The sequence below is a fragment of the Phoenix dactylifera genome, chromosome 5, assembly GCF_009389715.1.
Source record: "Phoenix dactylifera cultivar Barhee BC4 chromosome 5, palm_55x_up_171113_PBpolish2nd_filt_p, whole genome shotgun sequence".
NCBI lineage: Eukaryota > Viridiplantae > Streptophyta > Magnoliopsida > Arecales > Arecaceae > Phoenix > Phoenix dactylifera.
The window spans coordinates 4067730-4091699 of record NC_052396.1 but is presented as its reverse complement, the minus strand read 5'-3'; the positions used below and the strand labels follow the sequence as shown (position 1 = coordinate 4091699).

The 23970-nt window shown below is 36.8% G+C and overlaps 1 protein-coding gene across 7 annotated transcripts; it reads right to left on the bottom strand.

Annotated features, from left to right (window-relative positions):
* Positions 1 to 439: 439 nt before the first annotated feature.
* LOC103711651 lies at positions 440 to 23534 on the bottom strand. Of its 7 annotated transcripts, XM_039126559.1 has the most exons (19): positions 23178 to 23534; positions 16516 to 18214; positions 16248 to 16425; positions 15841 to 16134; positions 15271 to 15429; positions 13899 to 14320; positions 13311 to 13744; positions 13181 to 13233; positions 12980 to 13087; positions 11287 to 12897; positions 11087 to 11190; positions 9303 to 9411; positions 8931 to 9111; positions 7807 to 7889; positions 3984 to 4102; positions 2972 to 3868; positions 1626 to 1728; positions 655 to 768; positions 440 to 620 (listed from the first exon to the last, which is right to left on the bottom strand). In XM_039126559.1, exons 2-18 carry the CDS (start codon positions 18202 to 18204, stop codon positions 728 to 730), a joined length of 6585 nt encoding a protein of 2194 aa, XP_038982487.1. In that variant the 5' UTR covers positions 18205 to 18214; positions 23178 to 23534; the 3' UTR covers positions 440 to 620; positions 655 to 727. The 7 variants fall into 7 exon arrangements, with proteins under 7 accessions (XP_038982487.1, XP_038982486.1, XP_008796112.2 ...); XM_039126558.1 differs by having other exon boundaries at positions 16248 to 18214; XM_008797890.4 differs by having other exon boundaries at positions 7822 to 7889; positions 16248 to 18214.
* Between the last annotated feature and the right edge of the window lie 436 nt (positions 23535 to 23970).

Here is a 23970-nt window from a genome sequence, read left to right as displayed (position 1 = left end):
TTTAATCAGGGCGATACGGCCAGCGATCGATAAAGGCAAGATTGGAATACCTAACTCGAGGCCTCGCGGCAAGAGAAACGGAGCGTGGTTATTAGTCCTCCCACAGGACTCGTGCCTTTCTATCCAGGGAAGATGATGAATTTAATAAGTATTATTGTAATTTTGGTAATACGAATGCGCCGGCACATTCCACGACTTCCATACCGCTAAATTTGTCCTCTAAAATATTTTTGCATCGAACCACGAAACGACTTCCCCAGGATCTTGGTACAGCGGCAAATTGGGGCTGCCCGTGACCCGGGCAGCAAGCTTCACCAACACAAGTCGCAGGAATACATGCTACTTTCTAATCCAGCGGTACGGTTGTGTCACCCCAATTGGCGTGCCATACCATGAAACGTATATTCTGGACCAAAGGCCAGCGAGCCGAGTATCCTACTACCATGAAAATTACCATATTAGTAAAATATATCAGAGGCGCAAGGAAAAAACCTGTCTGAACCCCCAAGAAGAACACCTGATCAACCTAATTAAACATTGGATCTTCATTGCTGAAGCTGCTATTCAGTCCTCAATTTTCACTCGCCAAAATATTGGGGTCAGGCATCATGTTAAACTAGCGAGAACAAGTGATTACCACTGGCAAAGGTGTGTTTGCTGATACCTCCATGTGGAAATTATTATCCCACTATTTCTGCACCATCCGATTCCACTGAGCCAACAACGATCATGCATCCGAGCGTCGCCGACTGGACATGTAGAAAAGCCCTGCAGAGAATGATTTATTTGCAATGGAATCAACATTAAATTAAGGATAAATCAAAAAAATATCACATTTTTTTTTATGTTTTCAGACCTTTTTTTGATAGAAAGAGAGACCGACCAGGACTATAATAACCCATCTAGATTTCTGGAATGTACCACCAACGAATCAAATCCAGAACCTTTGGTTACTAAACAGAGGTATGATTACCAGGGCAAGCCCCAAGTCCTTCTGAGGTTAATAAAATGAAGGAAAAAAGCAAGAAATGTAAATCGAAAAAACAAAGAGCAAGCAACCAAACTAGCAACTTTTAATTTACTCATGCTCATAACAAATGTAGAAAGAAATAAAAGCAAGGAGAAACCACATGTAAATACCAGCAATTCATGCCTGCAAATCAGCAAAACAGATGATGCATGTTCTAGTTCTGTCAATCTGTTGCATCACCTGAATCCGCAATATATGCGATATCTAAAGAGATGTCTCATGGGTGAAATATATGAAATTTCTGGTTCTATCGACAAATCAATAAAAAAATAAATAAATAAATAAATAAACAGGAATCTCCAGCTGCTCAAGATAAAGAAAATGATAAGATTAATTTAAGCTCACTATAGCATTTTACATCTAAATATATAAGACCAAAGCTTTCTGGTTCCACTCCTAAAATGTTACTTTTATGTACAAAACCCCTGATTGATGAACTTTCACTGAAACACAGGATTCCTATATAGATCAAATTACAGCATCCAAAAACCCTCCTCAACCATGAGCATTCCCTGCTTCAACAATTAAACTTAACATTACTTGATCTTGAATCCATGGGAAAAGAGAATCAAACTATTCAGAGAAAAGAAGATACCTCTAGAAGACGATGCACCTCTATGCTGGGCTCTGGCACCCCTGTCCTGTGAAACACTAGGAATCTTGGATATGATCAGCGAACTTTGCAGTCCCTCTAGCAACTGTTGCATAAACATAGCAAGTGTTAACTTCAAACATAGACAATTTGGGCTAGACAACAAGAAATAAAACATTCTTCATAAAGAGCTCTTTTTTCTAAACAAAAAATGGACACAACCCTATTGTCAGTATAAAAAGCTCTCTCTCTCTCTCTCTCTCTCTCTCTCTCTAGAGGGGAATGGACCAAGAGAATTAGTATAGAAAACATCACATCAAATAAATGATAATAGGATGAGACTGATGGAGGCTGGAGCGATGAGAGGAAGAATGGTTATGGGCTTACTGCACAAGTAAAATTCAAGATACAAAGTAGAATGGCAAAGTGTCAAACTATGCAAGGTTCAATACACTCCTGACGTAAAATGTCAAAAGTTCAGGTCGACAATTTGATCAGAATAAAAGTGACTTGCACTAAAATGGTTTAAGTGGCAGATGTTATTGTTAATGGACAGCAAAGTATCATTGAGCTTTGCTGAAATGGTTATTGAGATTTAAAAGGGAAAAGAGGATAATGAATCATATAGAGATTAAATGTTTTTCTTTGTCAGAAAATTATGCTGAGCTGAAAAAACTACAGGTATAAAGAATTATAGAATATAACGGCGAAAAGATGATAATGAATCATATAAGTGAAAAGGCTTCTACATACTGAGAGACAGGGAAACTGGTTTTCAAGTAGCTAGCTTATCACTTTTGGAGAGAATGTCTTTGTAGTAATCAATAATAATTCACAAAAATTGCAAGGAAAATGTTGATCTAGAAGAGTTCCTAAATGTTTCCTATGGAACTAAGAACTGTCTACCTCATATTACTCAAGGTCTGCAAAACATGGGAAATAATGAATTATTCATCTTAATATAAAGGAATAAAAAATAACCTCGATCTGGAACAGTCCTTAACATCTTAAATGGTAAGCTTAATGTTCCTTCGGAGCAAACACCACTAATTATTAAATGAAATATCATATATCATCGATTCATGGGCCAAAAAAAGTTAAACAATTTGTACCATCCTTGAAGTCAAATGCAAGGTTTCAACACTCTAAACATTTGCTAGAAGATTTAAGCCAATATATAAAAGAAGGTAGTCTAGAAGAGTTGCCATACGTATATCAACTATGAGCTACCAGTAGGATGGTAACAATTAAAAATAAGAATATTCTACAAATGGATACCTTCTCAACCAAACAGAAAAGGAAACTCAACAAACACATCACCGTCAGTCAAAATACTAAACATAGCTTACCCTCGAGGTTGGTTGAATTCTGCGGTTGGATCTCCGAGGCTCAATGGCATCAGGGACAGTTTTAGCAGGATTTTCAGAGCCCTTAACTTCAATTCTAGTTGATTTATCGGTAGCATGTGTAACCTTTCCTTTTACTCCTTCAGCCTCAACAGCAGTGGATGACTTCACCTTAGATGATGGAACACCAGGCATAGGCATCACAGAAGACTCCACCGCTGTGGTATCTGCTGTTCCGAGGCTAGTTGACAAAGGACCAGCTTCCAGTAAATTTTTCCTTCCTATATTGTTCTCTTCATTAGTAAAAGAAGCTTTGACATTTGGTAAAGAACCAAGACCACTTTCTCCACCATTTGAAGCATGCACAGTGGTAAGGGATGAATTCTCTCTCTCAACTGTACCTCTAGCCTGAACGTTTTGCGATTTTACAGATTTGAGCCCCCTACGCTTGGAGTCACTGCCCCGTTTTCCTTTGGCATCCACTTTTGAAGTACTTCTCCATAAGCGGGATGCTTGTGGCATCAGATACTTTGCAAATTTAATAGAATCATTCCCTTCACTTGCCTTTTCAGTCTTATCTGCAGTGTAATGCTTGCTTACTTCCATAAATTTTCTTTTCTTTCCAGGCTTAGGTACACCAAAGACCACTCGTGATCCTTCTTTCTGCAGGCCAGTCCGTTTTACTCTCAGAGCATCAGAATTACTCTCTCTTACATTCTTTCCAACAGAAAAGATCTTATCCTTTGCAGATAAATTTAGTGATCTTGAATCTTCAGGTTTTCTAGAATCAGCACTGGACATATCTGTTGATGTACTCCCTACTCCTCTGCCATCAATTCCTGAATTGATCTTGCCTTCAAGCCTGCCAAGCTTCTGCCGTTTCTCATAGTGAGTATCACCCTAATAGTCATCATACACAAATCAGCCCAGTGAAAGTGATAATAACATGACTACCCATAGACAATTTCCCATAACATCAAAAATACCAAGAAAAAACAAAGAACTATATGCAAACCTCATAGGGTTCCACTGTATTTCTTTCTCTGACACGTGACCACAATATCCATTGACCATCCTTCCAAATGAGAGATGGCCGAAGATTCCAAGCTCTAACATTTGATGCATCACCTCCAGCTGCATATAAGCAAATAAATGCAATATATAGTTTCTTCAAAAAAAGGACCATCATGCAAACATACAACTCGGGAAACAAATAATGTCAGGATTGTTTTCCAAAAGAAAAGCCCAAGGCGGCTACATAAAAACTGACAATAATGAAGCAATGGTTAAAAGCACAAGAGTGTTCATTAAGTCAACTTCTTTGTAATAACTAGTTGTTTAGTCATCTTTAATTTCAAGACGCACCATAATTTAGATTGCATAAGTGAATTATCAAAATCCTGTATCTGCAGACCTGCTGTTCGACAAAATCTGTTTTTCTTTATTTTTCTAGGTCCGCAAATTGTTGAAGTTAGTGAACTCTAACCAACTCTGCACACTTATGTAAATGTTTCATGTTATTCATTAAAAGGTTATAGGCTAGCCATTTACATGAATCTATCATTGAATATAATCAGGTTATACATCTCTGGATGTGAAGGAACGTTGCTGGGAAATCACTCAGCAAACAGTGAACTTCATGCTCTAAATTCCCTCCTTCAACAACCAATCAGCTGCTTGATTGGCTTCATGGCAACTGATTGCAGCAGCTAATTGAAAGTTCTGCTGCAAGGGCTAGGATATCATTTAAGAACCACAAGCAGACAGCCGATCATAGTGGAAGATTTTTCACAAATTTCTTCTTAATTTCATCCACATTGTGAATTAATTACACTTGCTAATTTAATCACAAGTGCTGGTTTAACAACTAAATGAAACAAAAATTAAGAGATGTCTGGCTGCAGCTGTTACAAACATGTTTTGAAAAATAGAAATAAAATTTTATCAAAGGATACATTTTATGCAATTCTATTGATTAGCTGTGCATACGCTTCACCACAAAACTTCATAGACATCTACATTGTTAAGATCAGGATGGGATCACAAATAGTAGTGGGAGGTGGCTCAGATTGGGTAGTAGATTATAAGATGTTTTTCAGATTTCTTAAGAAGTATAATAAATAAAAAAACTGAAAAGTGAGCAACAAGTCACAAGAAAGAGGAGAAATCTGATTATCAGTGAGAAATCAGATATTTAACGGCAGTATTTTAACACATGAAAAAAAGAACACGCATAGTTGGCTTAAAATGAAAAAACAGGGATAAGGAGAGCTGAAGGAGAAGAGATTAATATGAAATAGAATAATAAGAAAGAGGAGAAGAGAATAAGGAGTCTGCAGCAAGTTATTTTACTAATCCTCCTCAGAAAAAATGTCAGTCCAATGTACTCCCAGCAGCCGGATATAGATCATTTAATAGGTTCCACTGACTCTTTTGCTTCTCATATAAGGCCTCCCAATACACTAATATAAACAGTAGACCAATACTCACCTATCACTGAATGAACCGGACTTGAAATGATACGGACTAGAATTCTTCATAATAAACAAGCAGGTAGCTGACAAATTGTTACTATGATAAAACAACCAGCTGGTCATATATTACACCCCAATTTGAATTCAAATAGAACTGTTTGAAAGGAGAATAATTCAAGAACCACATCCAAAAACAAATTAGCAAAATAAATTATAATTGCGATCTGAAAAATACGAATCTTAAAATAAAATCGACAATAAAGTTCAGGAAAATGCTCTGGCATCAGTTCATGAGCAGTGCACAGCCTGTTTAAGTCGATTAGGTGATCCAACGGATCAGATGATCCACATTTTGGATCATGCAATCCAAAATAAGATTGTCCAGTCCCTTCCAAAAAAAAATTAAAGTGCTCGATTAGGATCGGCATTTTTTTATCCAAAACAAACATTCTGCAAGCTACATTTGAATTGCAAAAATGGACTCAAATCTTGTGATTGAATATACAGACAAATTAGTTGCATTTCCAGTGACAAGATTTGTTGCAATAAGAAGCAAACCCCTAATCACTCTCTAACAACTGAAATTCAAAATTGTATAATTTTAATATATTAATTATTTTACTAGATATTATAAAATATGAATTTTTATTATTATAATAAAATATAATAATATAAAAAAATATAATATTATATTATTATAAATATTGTTATTATAATAATAATATAATTATTATTATGATGACAATACAATTTAATTATTATTAACATTACTTTAATCATAGTAATATTAGTCATTACAATGCCATACTGTAAATATATTTTTATAATTGTAATAATATATCTAATTATTGTAACAAACTATTTTATTTTATAATGGTGTAATTATTGCAGTAATTATTGTTATAAAAAATCAATAATAAATTGATATTATTATTATCTTTCTATTATAATCATGAAATAATATGACAATTATTATATTATAATAGAAAAGTAAACAGTTCACTATTTCCAAGGGGGTAACCTTATGACATCATTTGCGAGGTTACCATATAATCAAACATATGCAATTGAATTTGCAGTTTTCAATTACAGACAATCCAACAGAAACAATTTTTCCAGCTGCAATTTCAATTGCGGCCTGTATTTGAATTGCATACAATTGAATTGGAGACAAACAAATGGCCCCTAAATACCATAGACATGTATTATTCAATGTTTGTTTATTAATTCTTGGAAGGCTGAGTTAAATGTAGTATCGTCTGATGTAGCATGCCATAATTTCCTATAATCCAGTATTAATGGTTTATGAAAACAGATGGTTTTAGTTCCATTCGGTTTACACCTAATTTAGTCCGACTGGAAGCTTAAAGGAAATGCTTTGGGGTGTCCGTTATGTGCACAAAAAAGTTGTCCGGTCCCACTATAGCTGGGTTGGCAACTCCACAACCAGCACCCTCCATTTACAGTGCACCAATATCTGATGATGATACCAGTCCATATTAACAGTTCCAGTGCATTAGATCATAAGATCAAATAGCTGCTTCGGATTTGTCCATTAGATTGCTTGCTTCTTAGGATGAACTTAACAGTTCTGGTGCACAGGACTCTTAAGTTTGATAGTTCTGTGCAACTGAAGCAAACCACTCCGATGGATTTGCAACCTTTGATCCCATAGTTTAAGATTCCTCGATGCTCCATCAATATAACTTGAAAAACTGTATGGCTCGCTAATATGTTCTCAGGAAAAGCGTGACATCACAATTATAACCAGAAAACTATTTTTAGGGTTTTTTGGCATATGAACACCTCAAAAATCAGTTATTTGCTTATTTACCCTTCAAGCAGTTGATGGTGCATTAATATCCTACCAAAGGTCTGAAATTTGCAAATGCACCTATCCTATCATTTTGTCATCATAGCCCTAGTCTGGCTAGGTTTAAAAATTAATTCAGCTTGTCCATTTAGATCATTTGAAAACTGAATATATATTTTTAATTTCAAGGCAAACATTTAGAATTTTGTGCTAATAATGTAAATTGATTTTTCCACTTTTAACATGCAAATTAAGTGACCAAGCACTATCTAAATAGCAGTTAAAAAAAGAATCCTTGAGGAGATAAAATGACAAGATAGTATGGTAAAATTACTTATCAAGAGGATGCCATCTAACCACAGAGGGCATATATCGCTTTTTAGACTTTGGCCAGACATATATGCAAGTTTCATAAATCCTATCAGATAGAAGTTTGTATGTAGTCATAAAAAGATTCTACGTGAGAAAAATTGGTTATATGTGCACGTCTTACACCTATTGAATCACAAAAAAAAGGCAGATGCCAGCATATGAAGACATCTGGATTACACCTTCAAGGGGCATACCTGGAAACTGGATGGTCAACTTTGTTTCATCGCCTGGGCTTTTCTCAGCGACAATCCCTTCCCACCAACTGAGCATAAAATAACCACAAAAATTAGGCGAGGATAGTTAGGAGGATCTGATACTAAAACAAAATGTTGAAGTAGATAAATGTCATGTAAACATGCACAGTTGAACACACATACACAGAAATATTGGAATCAAACATAATTATCTCAGTTTTGTTTATAGTCATGAGACTGACAAGTAAGATTTAAGAAAATCTATATCGAAATTAAGGAGAAATGATTGGTAAGGATTGATTTACCAGAGGAATGACCATTAATGAACAGAATTCTTAAATGCCAACCCAAAACATGCAGCTTTTGCTTTGTTGATTAAACAAAATTAGGTATCAGAAAATAGAATTGTGATCTGGTTATTTGGATAAATGAAGACCTCTAACTATCTGATTCAGAAGGGAAAAAGAAAACAACAACAAGAAGAAGTGTGCGCACCCAAATTAAGCATTACAAAAAAGAAAAAAAGTTTCGGTAATTAGAGGAAGCCAAAAAAAAAAGACAGAAAGCTCTGCTTACCTGATTATTTTTGTAAAAAAGTGAAAAGTGCATGCCCAAATTTTGAAAAAAAAAATGCAACTTTATCAACAGGACTTGTCCATCTAGATGCATTGTCTTTATAAATCAATATATGGTCCACTGAAGTTTGAGGACGTTTTACAACCAGCATTCAACCTGAATTAGCTCTCTTAAATTCGCAGGCCTGAGATGGGGAACAAGGACAGTACCTAAAAATCATATTGGCAGGTAATGTTAACTAATATAGCTTAAATCCATTCAATCATGGGATCACTCCAAGATGTCTTTGGACAAGGACAAAGTCTACATGAAGAGAAATATGACATTGGCAGCAGATCCATGTCAGATGCACAACTACAAAGGAAAACTGAACAAGTTCTGAACAAAAATATTTAAAAATTGAAAGATGAGGAGACCACAATTTAGAATTAAAAAGATGAATACGATGAAAGTTGAAACATGATCGCCAACTTCCAATGATCTCAAAGTTAATAAAATAGAGCAAATCAAGAAATACGAAAAAGCATGCTCACCCATCCCGTATCCATGCATCTACCCTATCTCCAACTGCCCAAGCATAATTCCCTACAGCCTCTCTACGCCGCTTCCTTGTTCCTTCAGATTTCACTGCAGTTATAGGATGAGCAACACGTATTCTAGGAACTTTATCTTTTCCACTCTCAAGTGGTATCCACTCTGTCAGCTGACCAGAGCCTGCATACAAGGAATGTGGTTTGGTCATAAAAACAAACCAATGAGAAGGGAGCGGAGATCGTCCACTTATATAATCAAAATGCAGAATAGAGTAGCTTCAATTAATTTAGAAACCAAGATTAGATTCTGATAGCCAATAGCTTTCTCCTCAACAAAGATGTATCTGGTGCCATTTAAAAACAGCCGTTTACCTTCAGCAGGAAGAAGATCATTGTAGCAGATAAATGCTTTACCATCTTTAACATCAAGAACCCGTGCAGAAAACCAAACCCCTCTGAGACCATCCTCATCAGCCACAACCTGAAATATTCAAAATAAAAGTATCAGGTAATCCTTGTGGAAATTTCAGAACATTAAAAGAACCAAGAGTAAAGAAGAAAACATTTCTTCCTAACGAACTGCAAAATTCAAAACCAGATATCAGAAAAGATGAGATAAACAAGAAAAAACAAATAGATGCTGCAGCCCAAGCAACCTCAGAAGCAGCCACACTCAAGTGGCTGCTTGTCACACAGGGTCCGACCACCTAGGTGTCCACCTCCAGTGGCCTAGCTTCCTACATGCAATCAAGCAACCTGCCTAGACCGAATAGGTACATGTACCATCTAACATCGTTAAAAAATAAATGGTTTAAAACTAAAATAACTAAAATACCCTTATAGGTAGATATGCAAAAAAAAAAGTTACAAGGATATACACGCAAATAGCAACTTTATGAGGGTATTCATGTAATTTTTCATATTTAGAAGGGTATACATTCAAAAAATCTATTAAAAAAAATCAAAACTCGGCTATCATGATTTAGTTGGATTGACAAGTCGAAAAAAGATTAAGCCACACTGTCAATTTTTCTTTTTAAGATCATGACTTGGTCAAGTTGGAATATTAAGTGATCATTTTGATAATACTATTCTCCATTTGATTTTGATATAATTATCATTATATAATCTATAACATCTATATATTCTTCATTATTTTAAAAAAATTAAAGCATATCAAATTTAAATTAATTATAGATGCTTAGATTATTAAAATATATTTTTAGTGATTAGTAAATGTTCAGTTTTTTGTTTTTGAGGCGAGAATTTCGTAAAAGCAATATGATTCATTCTATAAGAGTTGATATTAACATGAGTTTATGTGACATGATAATGTTAATATTTTTTTGCCATCTTTTTTTATTAAGAACAACTGAATTATTTATACTAAATTTTGGTCATTTTTTATTGAATTTTTTAAGTGTATACCCTCCCAACTTTGCAAGAATACCCTTGCAAAGTTGCTATATGCATGCATATTCTTATAAAGTTTTCTTTTTGTTCATCTACCTATAAGGGTATTTCAGTCATTTTAAATTTAAATCGTTTATTTTTTAACGACATTGATTATATGGGTACATATATAAAAAAGAAAGAAAAAGAAGGGTATACATGCGAAATAAAAATTTTATGATGGTATACATGCGAATAGCAATTTTACGAAGGTATTCATATAATTTTGTATATTTTGGAGGGTATACATGCATAAAACCCTAAAATGAATGACTTGAGTCCACTTGTCTATTAATTAATTCTCAAAATTGTCGTTTTGTTTATTAAGTAAAACCTTATCTTAAGAATTGTATTCTAATGGCACATTAGTGTATACATTACAAAAAATCATGTCAAAATTGCTCAATTACCTCTCCATATTTAAAGCAATGTTATCGCTTTCACACACTATCACATAGGGCTCAAATGAATGTCGATAAATCTCAAATGTTCTGTTATCTTTCTATGCACACATCAGCAAATACCATGTCATCCTAAACTAACATAGGTCCTCACGTAAATGTATATGTATTTCCAACAAATTTTTCTTTCCCAGAAATTTAAGATTTGCATTTACTATGGAAGTTTCTACTCCATCTGCGGAAATTAGAAATCTATAGAGATGCTACTTGGAAGAGCAAATTACAATAAGAATAAGCTTGTACCTCAACAAGAGTTCCCTTTTGGATGCTAGTTCCTTTAAGATTACTTGCCACAGAATCTCTTTCAAGTCTATCAGTTGGAACAGTTACTGATGTGATTCCTAATTCTGGTAGAGAAAGCCCAAATATCAACCAAATTGAAGTCTTCAGATATTCCATCTGCAGTAATCACAACTTTTTGAAAGATTGCAAGTTTAGCATACCTATATTATTTTCCTCTGACTGTGTGGCCTGTTCACTACGGGAAGTTATCCCCTCTTCATCGGTAGTTTTCTGTATCTCTCTATGACCTGGTGATTGCTTAGTAGATTTGTTAACAGATATGTCATGATCACCAGGCACGTCAATACCCAAATTCTCCTCTTGGTGCACGCCATTTGTTTTTGTATGTATCTCAATTGCCGTGTGCTGAACTTTCCAATAACCTTCAGGACCAGCTTCCACCAAATCACTGATAGTAAATGGTAAGGGATCCCCCATCGCAATGATCATTCCTGCCTGTGAAACAGCTTCTGCAGCCAGTTCTGCAGCTTTGAATATGGCATCTAAGTTCTCTGCTTGCTTTGTGGCAGCAGAAGCTGCTTCCACCCTTCTTCTGGCAGCCTCTCGTGCAGCGGAAATGATAGAACTAGATTCATTGATTTTGTCCTTGCCCTTCAAGATTGAAACAGGAGTTAACCTTGCCAAATCCTTTCCTACATCAAGGTCAGTTTCAGAATTTTGACCAGGATGTCCTGTTTTGGCAAAACTCAGAGCTTCATCTGCCACCATCTTAGCCTGCAAAGCAGCCTCAGATGCAACCTTAGCAGCTTCTGCAGCCACTTTTGCAACAGAAGCAGCTGCTGCAGCTGCAACGGCTGCAGAGACAAGTTTCTCTTCTACTTCTGAAACTAAGCCAGACTTCTTTTGGATAGCTAACTGACTCCATATTTCTTGGCTGTGCCGGATTGCAGCAGCAGCATGAGCAACAGCAGCTTCTGCTTGCAGCTTTGACTGCTCAATTCTACTGCATGTCTCCTCAGAAATGATGACCCTCTGTTCAGCATTACCACTGCCAACTATCTGAAAAGGAGGAGGAGACGTAATGTAAGATGAAGCTGAAGCAAGACCACCATGTGCAGGGGATAAAGGGAAGCCTCCAGAAGTTGGTAGATGCATAGAAACAGCAGTAGCGGAAGCAGGTTCAGTTTGAGGTTGAGAAACCAAAAACATTGGTCCAAGCTCTTCAAGCGCTGAACCTTTCTTCCTCTTTCTGGACTTCTGAGCAGTAGATGCATTCTTCGTAGTTGAAATTGCTGACTTATTTTGGCTTTCAACCTGAACAACAGATGTTGCAGAAACACTCATAGGAGCCTGAGTAGGCAGCAGAGTATTAGGGTACACAAGCTGCATATTGGAGGCACGAGGTGTAGATGAGTCTCTCAAAGGTGTTACTTGAATTGTTTCAGCAACAGGTGTTGCAGAATACTGTGAGCTAGCATCTAAAGTTGAACTTTGTGATGAAACAACCCAGGAACCAGGACGAGGGCTCAGAGAAAACAATGGTGTAGTGTTGCCTGTATATTGCCTCAATTGGGAAGATTGAAATGAATGCAGGGGAGGTATAGCCTGATTGAAGTCTAGACGTGTGCCTCTTTGTACATTAGAAGCTAAGGCATCATGAGAAGAAATACTCCACGGAGGTGGTGGCAGAGACATTGTGGAATTTACTATAGTTGAAGGTACAACCTTGATGCCACTTTGGCAAGCAGGGGTACTGAGGGACTTGCTTTGAAGTGGACTGGACTTTGTTGCTTGCTCAGTAACCCTAATACCTGCAAATGTCAATCACCCCAACCAATCATATAGTAATCAGATACATTAGTTAACAAAAACAATTTTCTAGACAAAAATTACCTGAACGAGAATGTATCGGTGTTTCAAAAATATTGAGAGGCAGTTTCTGATTCTGAAACCTTTCTGTAGCAGCACGCCACACTCCCTCCCATACACTCCTTCCACCATCTATTTGTTCATCAGCAATGATCCATCAGAATAGAACAGGCTAAGATGCATATCTAAAAAGTTTCATTAATTATGTCTTGCCGAAATACCCACCAGTTCCTCCAAATGCCGATAACATACAAGCCTCATCGGGTGGGATGCCTTGACTGCAGCAACATCCAAAAACATTTTAATAATAACTTCATAAATATAAAATAATCAACAAACAGAGATAACAACTCACATTAATGATCCATAAACAAAGATTTGTGCACGCAATTGAACTTGCTGTAGATCTGTGAAAGGTTGGTGAAACAATGCTGCGCTAGACACTGAAGTATTCAAGTCGGGCAAAATAGATGTCTGAACAGTCAGAGAACAAGAAGCCTTCATACTGCTGCCCTCGACATTAGGGATTTGTCGCATCTCCTCCAGCTGCATGTTGCTGCTTATAGTAGTATCACTGGTAGGAGAGGTACTGCATGTATTCCTTTCCCTTCCTTTTGCCTTCTTTGGTGATGGAGTTTCTTTTGTTGTCCTCTTTGATGTGCTTACTTTTCCAGTTCCACGGCCAGATATTTGCTTACTTTTAACTTCACCAGTAGTATTGGTGGTGGTTCTGTGTGGACTTCTTTCTTCAGATTCTTTAAGACCACCTTGAGAATTCTCTTTTGAAACCTTACAATTGGATTGCAATAGCCACAAATAGTAAAAGACTTACCAGTCTTCAGGAAAACACTATGACATGAAATATAAGCTATTTAAATTAAAGAAGAAGAAGAAGAAGAAGATCCTGTACTAGCTCAAGAGAGAGAAAAAGAAAACCAGTTACCTGAGGAAGTTCAAAAGAATGCATACTGGAAAAGGGTTTCCAGTTATTAGCAGTGGTTTTTTCAGACAACTCTGCTAATGATCCAACCTCAAATGTAAAGCTTCTATCCTCTTCAGATGTGGTACCCTCCTTAGAATCACGATCACTGGATTTGACTTTACCAGCACCCATTATTGTGTCAGAAGATATATGAGGCAAGTCATCTGAAGAAGCCCCAGTACGCTCCAGAACTCCTTTACCACCCTCTTGACAACCCACTCCATCTTGAGAATGTTCGGTGCAACTGATGACTGTGGGGGAACCACAACTTGTCTCAAACGAACTCTGAATGCCACTTCCAGGTTCCAGCAGGCGCGATTCAGCATTACTTCTAGGCATGGTGGACTGGGGAGATCTGTTTGTATGGCCATTTGATGCATCACCTGCAACAAGGCAAAGAGGGAAACTATCATAATGCCTACTCTCGTTAAACCATACTTACTAAAGAACCAGCAAAACAACACATGAAAAACAGATTCACTTATCTGACTAGCATTGGACATGTGCAATGCACATGATAAGTGAATAAAGAACAGTTGTAATTAGACTAAAAGGATGAGAGAGAGTAGTCCATCAAGATGGTCTGTGGTTTCTCTGGAGGGCATAATTTTTTTTGTTTTTCCCATCTAGAGAGAGAGAGACCAATAAGAAATGTAAATAGGAATGGATTTCTTCAGGATTGAGTCCATTTCCCAAGAGTTATTTTTTCCTTATGTTCTCCTATTTCCATGCTAGGTTCTCTCTCGCATGGTGACACATGAGAGAGTTGAAAGTTCACAGCAGCCACAAGGACTTTCCATTATATAATAGTATATAGATATGCTACAATAAATATCAGCTGTATTAAATTGGCTGTCTCTACAACGGATGCCCCACACATAGGGATGCATGTGGGACAGGCCTCAGTTATGGATATCCAAAATTTTGAATAGGATTATTGGCATATGACCTGGCCCAAGCAATATTAAAATTGCCCATGATCCAGTCATGTACATCATTACTCACCTCCATGCTGAACTTGCTATGAAGCACTTGATATTAACTTGAAATCAGGAAGTCAAGTAAAGACAGTGAGTAGAACAATTTAGGGTACACCAAAGGAAATTTAGCTACCTTGTCTATGTAAGATCCTGCTACACAATACCTTTCATCTATTATTTGCTCAAAGAGAAAATTTCTAGTTCTTTTTTCTCAATCAATAGAGACAAATGAATCTATACACATCATCTTTTAGTTCCTAACTTCATAAAACAGATATTACTGATAAGAAGAGTGATAAATCAAAATCTGATTTATCAACATGTGAAACATTTAAAATGAAGAGGCAACTCACAGATGATTTCGCCAACAAGATTCTGCTTATCACAGTTACCTCCTGGAGTTAAATTAGCTTCACTATTTTGCTGTTCATTTTGGCAAATACCAGGAGAACATTCCCGTGCGGATGGATGTAAAGGCACCGGCTGCTTCTCATGATTCTTGGTGGTTTCTGCTGTAAAGAACATAGTTTTAAATAGAAGCCATCATTCATTATACATATTCAAGCAAGCATACTTAAATGATAGAAATAGAAAAAGAGGCAGAGTTGCACTTCCTGCCACAGTAACAAAGATAAAATTATTCCCACCTGAACTCCCACAGACCAACCAGATCCAACCCAAAGATCTAAAATCTTCATTAGTTTTACCCACCTATGGCACTGCCAACGACAATTGACATTGCTTCCTCATTCTCTTGAGATGAAAAAAATTAGATGCTTAGGAATTCATGTTACCCTTCAAAACTAACAAAGAAGACCAGCAGCCACGCCACAAATATATGAATAAGCTCCATCATTTTAGAAATTAGATTTCTAAATTTATCCATGACTAATATTATTTAGTAAAACAACATATAAGATTACCTGAGTCATCCAGAAGCCTCTTCCTTGGTGATGAGCCATCCAGAACTGCATCAGCAACTGTAGTTGGCTCACTTGATACTTTGGAATCTTTGTTACTCTTTGTAACTGATACTAAGATTTTCACATCATTCTCATCGGAATGGAAACACTCTGATGCAGGTAAAGGTGACACAGCTGCCACTTTCTGTCCTACAACCACATCAACAGCAAGAGCATCTTCAGAACATGACTGGTGGAGAACAGCCGAATTATTGAGTGAAGTTGACGCGACACCAACAGTAGCAGGATCAGCAACTGATCAAAAGCACGTGCACATCAGTTCCAAAAATGAAGAACTATGCCTCCAAAATTAAACCAATAATCAAAAAGAGGAGTATTCAAAATGAATGGGAAAATGTAATATTTACCAGATTCATCCTGAATTAGTTTAATGACTGATGAACCATCTGTTGCCATACCAGCATTTTGGTCTGTAAATGAGGCCTCTTCCATCTTCTCAGTAACATTAGAAGTGTCAGTATTAGAACTTGCACCACATGAACCAGCGGATAGTGCTGTGTATTCCTTTCCAATAACAGAAATATCCTGAGCAATCACATCATCAACATTAGACTCAGCATCCAAGGTACCAGGTTTTTTCATCTCAATTGATTTGTCATGAGTGGAAGATAAGACCTGTACTTCTGCATCATGCTGTAAAGCAGGCAAAGGAGATTCTTTTAAAGAAGCATCTTCTGAAGCATTCAATGTAACACTTGATTTCTCAGCAGTATCTCTAAGATCTTCGTCCTCTACACTCTTTTCTATAACAATGGGTTTAGAATTATGAGAATCATTGTTGTTTTTGTCAGATAACTGGCCTTCAAGATTTTGTTTTTCTTCAATGACTTCCTTAAAAGAAGCGAGTTCTTTTTCCTCTCCAAAATGAGTAATATTTGTGTTTATAATCGGCATAGTACTTACATGAAAATCATCATCTTTAGAGAGAAATTTAGTTTCATTATGGCTGACATTTTTAGATGCTTCCGTCATATGAGATACCTTCTCCATATTTTCATTGCTGACTTCAACAGAATGCCTCTCAGTTTCCCTATCTCCTTCTACCTCTAAAGAAGATTTCTCATTGATGTTTGCCACAACTTTATCACCTGTCTCACTATCTCTGTTCAAGGCCTTACCCTGGTAAGCAATAGCTTCCAATAGTCCATCAGAGTTCTCAGAAAATGCAGATACATTGCACCCTTCATTTAGATACACCAAAGAGCCCATAGATGGATCCAAACACGAAGAATCTTTTATCCTGCAAAAATCATTGTTGAGTGCACGGCCTTCAGAATGCTGATCGTCCACTTTACCATCTCTGCATTTAATATGATTATATGCTTTCTGAAGATTATCAGGTCGGGGACCTTCTGATTTCTCAAGCATGCCAACCTCTTTGTTTTCCTCCATTATTTGCTCTGAGAATGACTGATTTTTCAGTTTCCCAGCACCCATACCAGATATATCAATGGATACGGCTGCAGGGTCATCTTCAGTATTCCTGCATTCAGAACTTGTTTTAGTGTCTCCACTTGGAGCACAACCATGATCATCAGGTGTGCTCTTCCTCATGAATGCATTATCCAAAGAATCATCATTCTTAACAGTCTCAAAAAACTCATTAATAACTTCATCAGAAGTTTTATCGGCACTATGTTGCTCAGGAACGACCTTTTCATCCGAGTTAAACTGCTCGTCTGACGAACCTATGTCCGTGTCTTTTTCAGATTTCTCATCTTTGGAAGTTTGAGACATACCTTCAACCTGAGGCACACCCCTAAATGCATCCTTATCTGACCCTGAAAGGATATTATTAGACTTATCAGCCAGTGGGGTGGGATCTGGGCACACAATATCACCCATGAAAGGGTTCTGCGAATCATCTTGTCTTATCAAGGGATCCATTTGATCATCTATCCCATTCAACTGATCATGCATATCTGCCTCTTCAATGACAGCTTTGTTGTTTACAATCTCATCTTCTCCGACAGCTTTCAGTAACATCTCCACAGATTCGGAAGACGTAGCCTCAGACCAGACATTATTACGCCTAGAAATGCAGCAAGATTCGGCAGCACTTGAACCAAATTCTATTGCACTACTTCCTGGTGAAAAATCCTTAATCCAATTATTTTCTTGACTTTGTATGCCAAGTAAAACCTCTGGTTCAACTAAACTGTCAAACCTCAGATGGACCTGGAGGTGTTCGTCAAAATCAAATTTTGGTAGAGCAAATGACCTCAAGCTTGGAGGAAATTTGCTGCTGTCCTCTCCAACTAGTTGAAAATTCTGGCTTTGAAAATCATTATCATCATAATCCATGGATAAATCCCTGCAACAAATTGAAATGTATATATGCAGGGTAAAGTACATATAGTAAATCCACAAATACGTTGGCCAGCTATGAAAAACCTTCTACTTGGAAAAAAATGGTGACAGCTTTACAGTAGAAGTTATAGAGGTACAAGCAATTCTAGTCATTTTATGCAAGAACCAGTCTATTGAGAAAATGGAATGCACTGTTCTTGGAACATAAAAGACATTGCTTAATTATATACATAAAATATTGTTTCAAGCTAATGGAGTACTTGAAGAATACAAAACAGGCCTGTAAACCATTGAAAACACCTTATACAACTATTTACCTGCGCATACAAAATTTGTAGGACAGACCTAATTTATGTTTGACCTTTTTCACGCCGTATTTGCTTGACCATCCAGATTGGTTTCAACAAAACCCTTATCCTACAACCATCTAGAAAGGCACAGCTCCACAACAATGGTGTACTCATTGGCCATATTTCATCTCTTTATTATCCCTATGACCCATGTACAGGGTCATTATTGATTCATAAACATAAATGTTTATAAGATTCGGGAAAGATATCCATACAGTAATGCGAGATGCTGTTGAAAATGAAAGTACCATGGTAAAAATTGGTTAAATAACAAGGACCATGAGACCCTCTATACAGGGTGACGGGTTTAGTTTCAGCCAAAACCAAGCAACGTGTTAATCTCAACCGGCACTTTGAACATAGGCTAAAAATGCTTCCAAAAGATAGTAGGCAACCTAGTACTTACATATGAACCATGGAGGTACCAAACTAATTTTGGCCCAAAAAACCAAATAAGCAATTCAAATTATTGTGAGGAACCCTGACAGTTCTATTCGTCCGTAAAAACAGCTAATATAAGTCTATACAAGTTTTGAAATATGTCGGAAACCACTACCACTGACATGTTTTGACTCTGAATAATTGTAACTCCAGAAAAAGAAATATTACACAAGCTTTAACACAAATTGAAACACAATAACATCAACATATTATAACTGTGATAGCATTAACTCCAGAAAGTGAAACTACCCAGTTTTCCAATGGAGACTCAAGGTCAGCAGTCGTTTCGAACCTACTAAGGGTTTTTCTTTATAATTTTCTCCTACTATTAAAAGAAGGGCCATTACCCAGCTATGGTCCTAGCAATCCAAGGCCCTGTGACTGGCAAACTAGGGATAGACTTAGCATTGGCAATTTTTTGCACAAAGTGATTGCCCCAGGAGTCAAACCTGTGCCATTGCACAACCCAAGCCTTTTACCATTGGACCAAGTAATGGCTCCTATAATTTTTCTCTCACTATTCTAGTGCCCCAAAAAAAAAAAGCGCTATTTTAACAATATCTGTGCTCCTTGTTCAAGATGCTAAATGATATTTTCCATTCTATGAGCAGCTACATCAGTGATGTTGTACCGGATAGTTCGAAAATAGCAGACACATACTAGCAAACTACCCGAGTTTTACATATGCTTTATTGTTATAATTTACCTCATTTGGTATTTTTCAAGATTAATATTTTTTTGCTTCAAAAGTTTTCAACTATTAATCAGTCCAGCACTGAAATTATTCCTTTTTGCACCAAAAAGTATTTGCTGCAGGCCAACTAGTTCATTAAAACACAACCTAAATTAAAGTTTCAATTGTTGTTTAAAAGTTAAATGCCAATTCAAAGTTGATCGTGCATGAATTTAAACAGCCTTCTTCCGCTAATGATCCACAACAAGAACGCTAAGGCAATGCAGAAATAAATGCACTAATTTCTCAATCACCACCTCTCGTGGTAAGGGCACCCCTTATAACCCATGTATTTACTTGGTAATAGGTTTGATTCATGGTAATAGAAGTACATTATAGTCTGTACCATATATAGCCAATAGATCTACCAGCAGAGTTACCTTGCTTTTCTTGGGTTATTGGACCAAGTAGAACTAATCACATTTACAATATTTTGCATTTACTTACCCAAATAACTAATGCATGAGAAGAAAATTTGAAATAATGAGGTCTGCAAAAGTGATTGGACTTGACGGAAAAGTGGTTGGACTTGAAGCAATCCATATTGAGGTTTGAAAGTGTTTAAGTGACATGGGAGTAAATTGGTTGACTGATAAGAATTTTAAAGATTAGAAAGATGCCTGACAAATGGAGAAAGGGCATGATAGTACAGATATATAAAAGTAAAGGTGATATTCAAAATTGTTCTAACCATCATGGTGTTTAACTTATGAGTCATACTATCAAACTTAGAGAAAGGGTGACTAAGCACAAAGTGAGATGTGATACAAAAATATCAAAGAACAAATTCGATTTTATGCCAAAAAGGTCAAGTATGGAAGGTATCTCTCCCCTTCAGACGTTTAAGTATAGAGAACAGAGATGAGATCTTCATATGATTTTCATTGATTTAGAGAAAGTATATTATAAAGTCCCTACAAAAGTCTTATGGAGGACAGAAATAAAAGGAGTTTCCATTAGATATATAAATGTGATTAAAGACATATACAATGCAACAACTACTAGTTTGAGAACTACTAATGATAAAGCAAGTGAGTTTCCAATTAAAATAGTCTTACACCAAGAATCTGCTATAATTTTTTACCTTTTTGCGCTAGTCATGGATGAGCTTTTGAGGCATATTCAAGGCGATATTCCTCAGTGCATGCTATTTGCAGATGATATGGTCTTAGTGAATGAATCTAAGGTCGGGGTTAACCGTAAGTTAAAATTATGAAAAATGCATTAGAACCCAGGGCTTTTAGGTTAGGCATGACCAAAACAGAATACATGAAATGCAATCATAGTCAAATCAGAAATAGAGATAAAGATGGAGTAAAAACTAAGGATCATGAAATTTATTAGAGTGATCATGTTCAACATTAAGGATTGATTATTCATAATAAAGAGGAGATTAAAAAGAATGCCAACCATAGGATTAAAGCAAGTTGGATAAAATGGACAAATGCAGCTAGAATATTATGTGATCATAAGATACCAAGTTGAAAGGAAATATTTATAGGATAGCTATACAACTAGTTAGAAAACAACATATAAATGAGTGCGGCCAACATGAAAATGTTGAGATGGATATATAGTAATAAGAGAAATGATAAAATAAAAAATGAAGTTATTCATAAAATATGGAGGCGGCAGCAATTGAGAACAAATTGAGATAAAAACAACTTCGATGGTTTAGGTTAAGGAATACACCAGTACAAAGGAGTGATTTGATAGATGTAGAAGAAAAGATTGGTAGAGATAACTGAAAATCACATGGTAGGGAGCAGTGAGAATGGACTTGATATCTCGACATCTTAGAGAAAGTATGGCCCTCAAACGAACATAATGGAGGAAAATGTTCGTGTAACCATCCCCAACTAGTTTGGGATTAAGGCTTAGTCGAGTTGAGTTGAGTTGATGCTTCTAAGGTCAGAACATTTAAAGTTATACAAGAATCACCCTAAAATACGGATGCAAATGAATCTTCAATAGGATTTTCAAGTTATATTTGGTTGCAGCATATTTGGTTGTTTCAAGTTATGATTTGCACCCTAAAACCTTATCATGTCAATTCCACTTTAACTTGACTAGATCTGGGATAAAGAAAACACACATAACACATAACTGCTCTCTTAACTTCGCTACTAGTGATTGGTGTCAATACCTTCGACTTCAATAATTTCAAAGATCAACAAAATGTATTTAGAGGGTTGAAGCAGGAACAATATGGAGCAGCTGGAATTGATTCAAACCCTAAAAAGTTTAAAACTTCAAAGATATCTAAAAAAAGGAAAATTTGTCATCTCCAAGTATTCCTAAAATGACATGTCCATGTAACACTGCTGTCAACTAATTCTACTTGTATAAACCTCCAAACTAACCAGTTAACCTGACTTCATCCATGTTAACACTGTTCAATTGATCAAAGTATGTTCAGGTAGTTCTGGCAATGAAAAACCAGCCAGTAATTTAATTAATACGTGCACAAAATTTTTTAAACTGAAATGCCTGATCGCAAATTATTAAGCCATCTACTGTTCCCATTTAACCAGTAAAATTAGTTAAAAACTTCAAAACCTAGCAGCCTACATTGTGAGATCGAAATCAGTTACCTGGATCAACTCAGCAACAAAAAAGCCCAGACACATTTATCTTTCAGCTTGGATGATGTAAGTTCAACTGATCATACATTTCAGGCTAGTTCAGACCAGAAACTTAATTGTAACTGATCATCCCATGGTTCTCATGCACTAGGGACACGTAAAACAGAAATCAAGGGCACTAAGGACATTAACTAACATGTCATCAACAATACTGTATTCAGTAACTAGATATAACCTTAACCCACATAGTATACTGTCTGGTTCACCAGAAAGCATTCTCCGTTGTGAGCTAAATATACTTTCATCCTAATACACTGGATGGTGGTAACGTGAAAAGAGTGAAATTATGCTTGTATAAAACCGGCAAAATATTAACAAATAATTTACTCATACGTAGCGCGCGCGCAAAAGGAGAGAAATTCGGGGTCATCCAAGACCCAATTTATTGCAATAAAGCACATGTTAGTAAACCATATTTTCTACCAGAAAAGTGATCAAGTTAAAAGCAAAAAAGAAATAGCAATAAAGCCATCGGTTCAATCATTCCATGAAACGAATCACAAACCAAAGCTCTGCACGCAACACGATATAACCCTAAGCCAAGATCGTCGCTTCATTCAAAAAAACTCAATAAACAGAGAAAATCGCACAATTTTCAAAAAAACCCTAGCTTTCAAGAACGGATAACCGCGAAGGAAAACAAGATAAAGATTCCCGCCACATACCATTCAAATCGAGCAAATGAAACACCCTAATTTTTCTTCCGGGCTAAACCACCGAATTATAAGAAATAGTGAAACAGTAGGCAAGTGGAGCGCAGAGTGAGAGGCGGTAAAAAGAGAGAAGGAGCACAAGTACCAGAGAGAGTGTGCCTACGCATCCACCACCCTCCATCCGGAGACGAAATCTTGGCTGTCGAGCGTCCGAACCCCAAATCCTACGGCAATTCGCAGGCTCATTTCCCGAGGGACTCAATTGGCATCGGAAGGCTCCCCTCCGGGCACCAAACCCTAGCTCCGCGACCTCCCGACATGTGCCCGACGCGGCGGACGGCGGCAGCGACTCTCTCCAGCGAGTCTCCAAGAATTCTCGGGCGGATCGGAGGGCGGTTTCGGGGCGAACGCGGAGAAAACGAAAGGCTCTTTTCTCTCTCTCCGTTCCTATTCCGCTTCCTTTCTCTCGCTCCCTCGCTCGCACGCGTTGTCAAATCGAAACGACGAGCGTGAGATTGGGGGTGAAATTTAATAAGGACGGCATTTGAGTGAGGAGCGCGGCCGGAAAGGCTCATGGTTTTGTTGGATAATTACGGGAAGACGCCGCACGTTCCTTTCACACGTGCGAGATGATGGAAGAGTGTTTTTTTTTGGACTAGGTAAGCAGGATCCGAAGCCTGTTTCCCTTCTTACACTACACGTGATAGTGTAATTACTCTTTTGACCCTGTTTCTCTTGTTATTTAACCATTAGGACTCATTGAGCAAAATTGTATTTTCCATTTTTTTTGTTCATTTGATGATCATCTATTTCTTAATAACTGGTTCATAAAAAAGCCAGGATACAGCTAGGACAAAGCAGCCCCAGTCATACATTAGGTTTCACTAATAATGTATAAAACTTTACGCATGTATAATTAATTTCATATTTTCTAGAAA